This window comes from Anthonomus grandis, chromosome 6 (assembly GCF_022605725.1).
Source record: "Anthonomus grandis grandis chromosome 6, icAntGran1.3, whole genome shotgun sequence".
NCBI lineage: Eukaryota > Metazoa > Arthropoda > Insecta > Coleoptera > Curculionidae > Anthonomus > Anthonomus grandis.
This window is the reverse complement of record NC_065551.1, coordinates 9,641,388-9,653,518: the sequence shown is the minus strand read 5'-3', so window position 1 is coordinate 9,653,518 and position 12,131 is coordinate 9,641,388. Positions and strand designations below refer to the sequence as shown.

Sequence of the window (12,131 nt, the reverse complement as noted above, 5' to 3'; positions counted from 1 at the left end):
TGCAACACTAATCACTGTTAGTAAAACACCTCAGTAAGATTCCCCCCCAACCTAGAATAATTATACCTAATAATATATCTATAATAACAATATCTAATATAAAATACCTATCTAAATTTCATTTCTATAAGCTCTAAATATCTTTATACCTAAATCACTCTTAAAAAAATCTCCAAATTCAGAAAAACAATTCGAAAACAATTTATATTTTCACAGTATTACAGTAAGCATGACCCAGCAGTGCCGATTTTCCCCTAGCCCAGCAAAAGAATTTCGCCCAAAAAAATTCAATTCGCCTCAAAGATTTACTATAAGTAATTTATTTAATTAGCCCTGTCTAGCTGAAACGTTACATTAAAAGAAAATCTTAACAAGTTATAATCCTAATTAGAAAATGAAATGTAAGTAGATAAGTAATCTTCAAACTTTCAAACACCCTATAATATATTAAATCTACCAAAAGGAAATTAAATTAAAAAAAAAACTTTCAAAAGAAAAGTACTATATAAAAAAAAATGAAAATCCAATCTCCCCTTCCTTCCTTAATTTCCATAAATTTTTTTAAAAATATTTTTGTTGAGCCTTAGTATGGGTATGTTCTAATGGAAGACACCCCATACTGGTAAAAGAGCACTAAGTGGAATTTTACCACCACCAGCTAACTGTACAAAGTTAGTCTACCCATTAACTGAGTTGGACAACTCCAATGTTTCGCGCCACTGAGTCATCCAACTTCCGCCAAACGCCCACTTTGTAGAGCGGAAGTTATGGGCCCAACCAAAACCCATACATAGGTCACTAATAAGCAAACCATAGAGTGCCTAGTGGAAAGTACAATTACGGGCCAAATCGTAATAATTCGACACGCGGCGCCACTGGCGTCCGCTTTAGTAAACCGGTTGACCAATTCAATTGCCGTGAAATCTTCTCCATGCACCGCATATTGTAAACAATAACAAAGAATTAAAATGGTGATAATATTGATAGTGGTTTAATGAAAAATATTGGCGAATTCCATTAAGAGTCGAAGGCAATTGTAATTATGGTGGGTGTCTCAGTTTTGAAAGAAAAATTAGAATAAAGTCATTTTTAAATATTTTAACCAAATGAATAAAAGTTAGGATTCTCCAGATCCCGTCTAAAGCGTAATTAATCCTGCAACAACTCCCCCTCTTCCCCCAGGGTTTCTGGAACCTATCAGATCTAGGGAGATGTTCTTGTTGTTTAGAACTCTTAAACCAAGACTGTCGAACAAACTCAACTCCCTCGAAATAGCCCCACGTTGGGCGCCATCTTGTTATGTTAAAAATATTATCCCGGCAAGACTATCCGGTTTACAGGGGCTATTTCGAGGGAGTTGAGTTTGTTCGACAGTCTTGGTTTAAGAGTTCTAAACAACAAGAACATCTCCCTAGATCTGATAGGTTCCAGAAACCCTGTTAAATTTAAAAGATGGAACAAAAAAAAAGAACCTATCAGGCCGGCTTCGTGGGTTCTCTGTATGGTCAGTTGCCTCAGTCACACTCACTCACTCAGTAGTAAAACACCTTAATTTAATTTAAATAGGGTGTTTATTAAAGTCTTCATACTCAATAGCTTAATTTATCAGAAACAAGGGGTTAAATCTACATGGTAAGTAAATATAAGTAAATATACAAGATGGTCTTAAAAAGGTAAACAAAAATAAATAAAAGATATATATATATATACAAGTTTATAACCCAAAGGTAGATACCTGAATTCGTCAGTGATCACTTCGGAAGCATTACATAATAAGGCGTAACATTGAATTGTTTTAATTTAGATAATTATACCATAAATATAGTTACTTAAGTTTTAAATATTAAAATGAGAAAGTGATAATAAATTCATGTTAAATCATACAAAAAAAATCAAAAGAAGAATATGGTTAAGAGTAAAAGAATGTGCTTACGGGTCAAGTTCCATGGTGTTCTTCTTTCGGGGGCGAGAGCCCGCGATGGGCAATTTTTCACCACATAGGGCTTACGGCATGATGTGTGTTGACGGGGCTAAGGGCGGCGAAATTATTTTTCAGGCTTCAGGGCGAAATCCTCATCACTGCTGGGTCACGGCTGGCGGTTTACACTGTCATATTTAAGGAGCCCTAAGAGAGATTTCTCAATGGAAACACGGAACACCAAATAAAATGTCACCAACGGTGAAAACTACTTACGAAGTTTCGAGAGGCATCAAACTACTAAAACCCATCCTGCTTCAAAAATATTTCGTTGAAACTGAAGAAACACTAATGCATTTTAGTTTTAGATGTTATTTTAACAAAAAAGGTGCTGGCGGAGAGAGATGATAATAGATTTATTTCAAACCTCTCTCCGTCACAGCGGGCAGCACGGTTCACTCTTGACGGACGCAGGAGCTGGAAAGACCCCCAGATGCGTCGCGGAACTGCTTAAGTAGTAGTCCAAAAGACGTCTGGGCGCAAGACCGGAGATTGAGGAACTTCACTCGTTACTTTATGGGTTTAGCCGCTATGGGCCCAACCAAAACCCATACATAGGTCACTAATAAGCAAACCATAGAGTGCCTAGTGGAAAGTACAATTACGGGCCAAATCGTAATAATTCGACACGCGGCGCCACTGGCGTCCGCTTTAGTAAACCGGTTGACCAATTCAATTGCCGTGAAATCTTCTCCATGCACCGCATATTGTAAACAATAACAAAGAATTAAAATGGTGATAATATTGATAGTGGTTTAATGAAAAATATTGGCGAATTCCATTAAGAGTCGAAGGCAATTGTAATTATGGTGGGTGTCTCAGTTTTGAAAGAAAAATTTAGAATAAAGTCATTTTTAAATATTTTAACCGAATGAATAAAAGTTAGGATTCTCCAGATCCCGTCTAAAGCGTAATTAATCCTGCAACATGGTAACAAATTTAAACTATTAATAAAATGCTATTTATTGGAATACTGAAAAAAAAACAAACAAACTCCAGGTGGGAATTGTATACATGAAAACAATTTAAAAAAATCCATATGTTTTTGTGCGATTATCATTTATTTTTAAAATATAGCGTAATTACAAACAAACAAAAATTCGTACAGTAACATGGTTTTAGTTATACCGCTTTAAATTAACATTAAAATAACAAAGGTTTAAAAATACATTAACCATTAAACACTTTCTACTTTGTCAGCGAAGAGTTATTGTTGCTTTTCTGAGTGATTCATTAGTTCCTAGCATTCCTAATGCGTCGAATTAGGGCCTCATGACGTTTGCAGAAAACTTGTGCTGAAAATTAGTCTCGACTGTTGCGTTCATTTTTGTCTGATCATATATGAGAGTTGTGAGTATTATTGATGCCATCATGGGTGAATGTTGTTTCATCGGTAAAAAGTATGCGCGATACAATTGGTCGATTATTATTTATACAACAACTTCATAAGCTCAAAAAGGGCCCACGCTAATAAAATATTTTTATTTCATTAAACTCGCTTAATAGTTTTATATATGATTAGAAAATCGATTCCGGTCCATTAAGTCGGCTTTATTAAGCATTTACAAAATTATTTTATTAATGTTGTAATATTGTTTTATTACTAGCTTATAAGACTATATAAATACAATTATAAAATATAAATATTTTAATCAAGACAATTTATAGTCGCCTGAGAATATTTTATCACACTTAAAGAGATTAATAAAATTAACAAAGATAATAAACTCTATACCTTTTGTAAAAAGAAGAGATAAATAACGAAATTAAAAACAACACCACCCCTATCATGGCGACTTAGCTGGTCATACCTGTAATAATTATTATATAGGAAAACATTATTATAGAGTTCTCCGGGCGAATATTTTCTTGCGCAATGAATCTTACTTATATTATAGGTGCATATTCGCATCTCATTTTTAATGCCCTTTTAAAATATTAAAATTTTTGCAATAATTATGAGTTCTAAGTTAATTCCTTCGATAATGGACCGTTTTATTTCGCAACACCCAAAAAAGAAAATAATAATAAAAAAAACATGAGAATACCCAGATATATAAAAATATAAGGCCTACCTTGATCTCCTTCCGATTGCTTCTGGAGGTACCTCCTTACTTGCTGCCAACAGCCCCAGTAGCACTCCTCAATTCCACAATTTTGTTAGATATATAGATTTTAGGTTGTAGTTCGATCGTGTGACTTTAATGGCTGTATGTATCGCTCATCAAACGGCCGGCGACTCTCTCTGTTGCCAAAAAATATCTGGGTCGCGCTGCTTAGTATTTTACTTGCGCGCTGGGCATATACCAGGAGGCCAATGGTAATAAATCTGGGTACCTTTTAGCGTGATTAGTAAATTTATTATTATAAAGTTCAATTTAAATTAGTTGTATCGGAACATACGAATAAATTAAACTAAAGGGCTTTCATTTAGCCAAACAAAATAAAGAAAATATTCGTTTTATAAGGTCAAAAATAAAAAAAAAGAAAAGAAAGATTTCCTTGCGGAACAAACAGCGTCATTAGATAAATCTTTAATTTTATAAGAAACACTAATATAACATAATTATTTTATCTAAAATATAAAATAAGATTGTTTATAAGACAGAATTATTTTTATTAAAGCCGTTATAAGTAATATCTTAATGTCTATTACGTTCTTAATATAACTCATATAAAATAATTTAGTTTCATAGTAAACTCTATGTGTTGCTTGGTGATAAAGGTATATGTATTAAACTATAGAATATACGTATATCGAGAAAATTTCGTCTTGTAATTAAAGTTTCACAAGAATATTTTTTTCTTTTTATAATATATTTATCGGATTTATAAGTACAAACATAGTATACAATAACAAAATATAAAAAGAATTTCCATTTATGATTATGTTTTCTGTTTATGGTAATCTTGTCGGGGTCCTTCTGCAATTTTCATGGATTACCCGCCATCTTATTTCATCATGCTTTATTCTTATTAATCTATTCTATCCAAAAATAAGTTTTATAATTTTAGTTTATATTTTTATCCTATATCCAGGGATAAAAATATAAAGTTTTTTATGCTGAGTAAATTTATAACTCATGCTGTTTTTAAATTATGATATTTTCCTTGGTTTGATTAGGCTTGTTGTTTGTTTGCTTGTTATGTTCTGTCTTCAATAATTATGAAATTTACATCCAGGGGTATTTAAATTACAAACCTAATATCTTTGTTGCATTTTTTATCTATATTATCATTTCTGTTAATATTTAAACAGGGTGGTAAAGTTAAAATTGTAAAACAACATTATTCCAATTTTTTTTGCCTCATACATTTAAAAAAAAAGGGATTTTTTCTAAAGTTGTCTTATGTGTATTTTTATGCCTTTTATTTGCTGCCTACTGTATTTTTATGCCTACCCTAATTTTGTAAAGATTACTACCTTTCTAGAATTATATATCTTTATTGATTAATTGATTACCAAAGTAAAATATATTTGCCTAATATATCTAAAGGCTGTTATATATTAATTCAAAGAAAAAACGAAAAATCTAAGGACGACTTTTATAGATTTTTTCATTGGTTTAAAAATATCTTCTTTAACACCCTGCATAAGTACGTATACCAGTATTTGAAGTAGTGGTATTAAATTTTTTATTATGATTTAAAAAAAAAATATTTTAGTTTTTCATATTTCCATAAAAGACAATTAGGCAAAAATATATGTCTATATTAGATATGCCTGTCAAAAAAGGCAAACATATCCAGTATATTTCTTTTTCTATAGAAAATTGTTGTTTAAACTATATAAACTATTAAACCTATATATTTATTTATTCATAGTTGTATTCTTTTTTAAAGTGCAATGTAAAGATTTTAAAAACCTAAAATATTTTAATCTCAAAGATTTGTGACATATATTAAGTGCTTAAATGATTTTTATTTTTTAGATTCACAATTGGCTCTTTAACAGCCTATTCTTTTTGTAGCAAAATTTGTAATTTACCGCGAGACCTTTGGCCTTCAAAGATCTATTAATCTGATTTCTCCAATATTTGAAATTAGGAATGACATTTTCACAAACTATTTCCACTGGAAGTGGGGAGCTGATAACTTTGTTAAATATAAAATTAAACGTCCCTCTGTATATCTAGATTGATGTGTTTTTTTAAGAAGTTATTAAGGCTCGTTTTGAAATAAAAACACTGTATATGGTATTTTATTATGATGTGAGTAGTTTGCTCAATTAACCTTTTTCATTACTTGATTGTAATAAATAATCTAAACGAGTTTTTTAATTATATATAAATGTATTTATCACCCAAAATATTTTTTTTTTCAAATGTAAAAGATGGCTCATTGTACCCATGGCTTAATAAAGAGTATTTTTTTCCTAAAAGAGAGCATTTTTTTAAGAATTTGGTATTACCTATCAAATCGTTAAGTCGAACTATGTTAAAAAATAAAGATGAATATTTAACCATAAACAATTATTTTAATAGATGTTTGTTAACTATATATGTCAAAAAGTTTTCATGTGCCGTCATTATGATTACTTACAAAATAATAAATGCTATTTCTATAGTATGAATAAATGAAACTGATTTTAAAAATATGAAATAGTAAATTGTATCTAAAAAATTTTGAATTTGTGGCGAATATACATACTATGAACATGCGCCCCAGATGCATGAAGCTTCGCAACGCCGGCGGGGATCGATCAGCTGTGAACTGTCAAGAATCGCCTCGGGACTCTACACACGATCCTCGAGACTCTCGACACAAAACACAGAATAATCGAAACCGCATGTAATTAAGTTCGTTAAATGTGTTTATTTTGTAGTTTAGTTTTTGATTAAACGAAATTAAAGTAAACTGTGAGTGTGCCTTACTTGCTCTCCGCAACGGCCACATTGGTGACCCCGACGACAGTAAAAGTGCAAAGTGCCCGCTTAGGTTATGCGACCTCGTGCCTAAGTACTTCTTTAGTGCTTTGACCGATTTTTCGCTTCGTTCACGGACCTAACATTCACGAAACAATGACATTATGCCTGACACAGATCAACCATTGTCATCTCAAGCCTCTGCTGTGCCCGTCCAAGCTGATGACTCGTCCATAATAGCCCGGGTAGGAATAAAAGCACCAGAATTCTGGCGTACAGACCCGGAGCTGTGGTTTCTCCGATTAGAAGCACAGTTTCGACAAGCTAAAATAACCGCAGACAATTGCAAATTCGACCATACGGTGGCTAGTTTAAATAGCGAGGTTCTTTCTGAGGTGGCAGACCTTCTAAGAAATCCAACAACAGGTAGGGCCTATGAAGACCTGAAAGCACGTCTTCTCGATAGATACGGCATTGGCCCCGATGAAAGGATACACCGCTTAATGGAAATGACCTTGGGTGACCTTAAACCGACGCAGCTTATCCATAAAATGCAAGCTTTAGCTCTGGGAAGTATTAGTGCACAGGTGCTTAAAAACTTATGGTTGGATCGTCTACCACCACAAGTTCGAGGCGTCATATCCATACTTGATGGCGATATGGAGGAACTAGCCAAAAAGGCAGATAGTTACATGCGTAGCATTAGCTTTCCCGTCATGCCGATCAATGAAGGCCCCGCCCTAGACAGAACAGTGGCTGCGTTAAGCGACCAGGTGAGTGCTTTATCTAAGAAAGTAGCTGCCAATGAGCAAACGCAACAGGCGCAACAGGTTAAAGCCTCCAACAGCTCACCCACCCACAGCCTCTGTTATTATCATCAGAGATTTGGGGCTCTAGCAAAGAAGTGCAGACCCCCATGCACCTTTACAAAAAACGACCAAGGGGTGCAGTAGTGGCGACAACTGCAGCCCCTCATAGGCCACGTCGCCTGTTTATAACAGACAGCACTCTCCAGCTCCAATTCCTGATCGATACAGGAGCAGACTTAAGTGTACTCCCTCGTAGGATGGGCTCAGCGACTTAACCCAGTTCCGTATGCCTTTATTCTGCCACCGGTTCTTGCATCCGAACCTACGGGCAGAAGCAGCTTACTTTAAACTTGGGACTCGGCAAACCAGTCACATGGACATTCGTCGTCGCTGATGTCACTACAGCTATCCTGGGAGCTGACTTCCTCTTCCATCATGGCATTACTGTGGACATGAAAAACAAGAGCCTTGTAAGTCCAGAGATTCCAAACATCATTTGTGTTTCTCGCCATGTTAACATGCCAGAAGTAGGACTGTCTACCGCGCATCCGTATAAGCGCCCAGATGAGGCTCTAGATGACCCTGAAAGAGTTCAGCATTACGTCGAAACGCAAGGTGCTCCAGTTTTCTCGAAGTCACGCAGATTACCACCAGACCGATTGCAAGCTGCACGCGCTGAATTCAACGAGCTGATGGAAGCAGGCATTATCCGACCATCAAAGTCTTCATGGGCCAGTCCGCTCCATATGGTTCAAAAAGCTAACGGGCAATGGCGTGCTTGCGGAGATTTCCGCCGTCTGAACGCCATAACAAAACCAGATCGTTATCCAGTGCCGCACATCCAGGACTTTGCAAATCAGTTGCATGGTAAGCAATATTTCTCAACTATCGACCTTGTACGCGCTTTCTACCAGATCCCAGTCCGCCCGCAAGATGTGCAGAAAACAGCCGTAATAACACCCTTTGGCCTATACGAATTCCTCCAGATGCCATTTGGCTTGCGTAATGCAGCTCAGACTTTACAGAGGTACCTCGACCACCTCTTTCGAGAATGCTCGTATGTGTACGTGTATATTGACGACATATTGGTTGCGTCGGAGACAGAGGCAGAGCACGAGCGACATCTAGCATCAGTACTTCGAATCTTAGAGGCTAACGGCCTCCTTATCAACAAGGACAAGTCAAAATTCCGGGTACGTGAAGCTAACTTTCTAGGCGTCACAATCTCTTCAAGCGGTGTTCGACCACTACAGGCTAAAGTCAGCGCCATCCGTAACATTCCACAGCCCACGTCTTATCGACAGCTGCGGCGTTTTATGGGCATGCTCAACTTTTACAGGCGTTGGCTTCCAAACGCTGCAAACGAGCTCATGCCATTAACACAGCTACTATCTAAGCAGAAAAAGAAGCAGCAGGAGCTGACTTTAACGCCAGAGGCAGCAGCCACCTTCACCAGAGTCAAAGAACTGTTAACATCTTCTAGCCAGCTGGTTTTCCCAGCACCGAATTGTCAACTAAACATGTCAGTTGATGCCTCGGATTGTGCCATCGGTGGCGTCTTGCAACAGCTTAAAGGGGGGCACATGCAGCCTATTGCCTTCTTTTCACGGAAGCTTTCTGGAACTGAACGAAACTACAGCACCTATGACCGTGAGCTACTGGCCATATTTAGTGGTATTCATCATTTCCGCCATTTTTTGGAGGGCAGACAGTTTGTCGTCTATACCGACCACAAACCCTTTAACATATGCCTTTCAGCAGCGCCATGATAGACAGTCTCCACGACAAATCCGCCAACTAGAATTTATTGGTCAATTCTCGAGTGATATCCGTCATATCCAGGGTGCAGACAACATCGTTGCCGATTGCCTCTCGAGACCTGAAGTAGACGCCATCATAGCGCCCATTACCATCGACTTTGACCGGTTGGCTGAAGCGCAAACTCAAGATGAGAGTTTGCAGCAGGTACTGAACGACCCAGCTAGCTCATTACACCTTCAACACATGATTCTACCGGACAGTCAGCAACCGCTTTATTGCTCAGCCCAGGATGATCGTATAAGAGTCTACGTGCCAGCTCCGTTCCAGAGGGATGTTTTCCTAAAATTCCATTCCCAGTCCCACCCGGGGTATGCTGCTACACTGCGAATGATCTCTGAGCGCTTTGTATGGCGTAACATGAACCGCCAAGTGAAACAATGGTCCCGAGAATGCATCCAATGTCAGCGTGCTAAAATTGGACGCCATACCGTGACGCCTGTTGCACCGATAGGAATGCCTGATGACCGATTCGCTCATATACACATCGACATCGTAGGCCCCCTGCCGATAAACCAAAACTTTCGGTACCTTCTTACGATCACCGACCGATTTACTAGGTGGCCTGAAGCTATCCCTATTTAAGAGATAACAGCAGAAGTCGTGTCACAGAAGCTGCTTGAGGCATGGATTTCTCGCTTTGGGGTGCCAGCGATGATAACTACGGATCGAGGCAGACAATTTGAAAGCCAGTTGTTCCGCCAGCTTAATGCATTGCTTGGAGTGCAACACATTAAGACAACTGCTTACCACCCACAGTCAAATGGGTGTATCGAACGCTTTCACCGAACACTAAAAGCTGCCTTAATCGCCGCCGATGCAACATCATGGGTAGAAGCCCTTCCTTTGGTCATGCTGAGCCTTCGAAACACCTTTAAACCAGATATCAATTGCACAGCTTCAGAGTTGGTGTACGGTACTCCGGTTTGCCTCCCCGGACGGCTACTCGTCCCCGCTGCAGCGGCACCAGATGAACATAGCTTTGTCCAGCGACTTCGGCAGACCATGGGAGCATTGCGGCCAGTACCTACAAGTAACCACTCAAACCGCACAGCATATGTTCACCCAGACATGCAGAAGACGACTCATGTGTTCATCCGTACTGATAAAGTGAAGCCTCCGCTGACACCACCATATACCGGCCCTTTTAGAGTGTTGGAGCGTCATGACAAGTACTTGACAGTAGATGTTCAGAACCAACCACAACGAATTTCCATGGATCGACTCAAACCAGCTTATGTGCCACAGTCACATCAACTAGTAGAAGAACACTCATATGCCAACCGTTTGCTGTCCAATGCAATTCAACAGAACTGTTCGCAACCGCCGGGTCCCTCACTGGGGGGGGAGTCCTGTGGCGAATATACATACTGTGAACATGCGCCCCAGATGCATGAAGCTTCGCAACGTCGGCGGGGATCGATCAGCTATGAACTGTCAAGAATCGCCTCGGGACTCTACACACGATCCTCGAGACTCTCGACACAAAACACAGAATAATCGAAACCGCATGTAATTAAGTTCGTAAAATGTGTTTATTTTGTAGTTTAGTTTTTGATTAAACGAAATTAAAGTAAACTGTGATTGTGCCTTACTTGCTCTCCGCAACGGCCACAAATTCATTGGTACATCCAAATTGAAATATCATGCACATATATTTTTTCTCAGACACGCTTATCACTTAAAGGGACAAACAACTTGTTTGAGGCATTCATTTGCTATATCATAGTACCTGTAATATACCTTTAAACTTAATTTTATAATTTATCCAGTTAAATGAGATCCTATATGAATTTGTTGAATCCGGATTTTTTTTTGTTTCAAAGGATCAGCATATAGGGAAGATTAAACGAACTAAATACAAATTAGGATATGTATATTTTAAAAAAATTGTTAGTATATAGAATTATACAATATCATATTTTTATTTTTTGTTTTATTTACACATTGGGAAGCTAGTTCAGTCATACTTATCTAACCCCAACAGCTTAGTCATACAGTAAGACAATATGCTCAGGAAAAATATTTTATATTTCAAGTTTAATGTTATATTTATGTTCTATATTCCATTTGAAGGTAGTAGATAGATATATAAAAATATATACATTGTAGTTTTTTGATTTAGCAACAGCTGTTCTAAACCCTTAGGAATAATAAATTGCGAAGTAAATATACCATAAAAAGGACCTATATAATATACAACAATGTAAGCCTAAATAGATATCTTTATTACAAATTCCATACCAACAATTATTTAACCATTAAAATAAAGTTTATATAATTATTTTCTTTAACTAAAAATTCAACGTTTCGTTGGTGGTAAACATGTTTATTTAGAAGCTCATTGAATTAAATACATTTTGTAAACGTCTTTAAATAGTATACGGTATACCATACTTAACGTTTAACGTTTATGGTAAACGTAACTTTCTTGTTAAACGTAAATAACAAAAACATAATATTAAATACCTTAACGTTTATCATTAATGACGAATTAAGTAGAAATTCTTCGTGAGCTGGCATTGCATCATTGAATCATCTTTTACCAAATTCAGAATATTTTCTACTTATTCTAAGCCTTGTCGAGTGGCTTGTTCAGGTATAAATATAGATATAGGTGTAAAACATTTTAATTATTGTAACAACTTTTTATATAGATTT

General features: G+C 36.9%; 1 protein-coding gene across 1 annotated transcript; it reads left to right on the top strand.

The window, feature by feature from the left end:
* Positions 1-7,007: 7,007 nt before the first annotated feature.
* Positions 7,008-7,796, top strand: LOC126737564 (uncharacterized). Its single transcript, XM_050442493.1, has one exon. It carries the CDS (start codon positions 7,008-7,010, stop codon positions 7,794-7,796), a length of 789 nt encoding a protein of 262 aa, XP_050298450.1.
* The last annotated feature ends 4,335 nt before the right edge of the window (positions 7,797-12,131 follow it).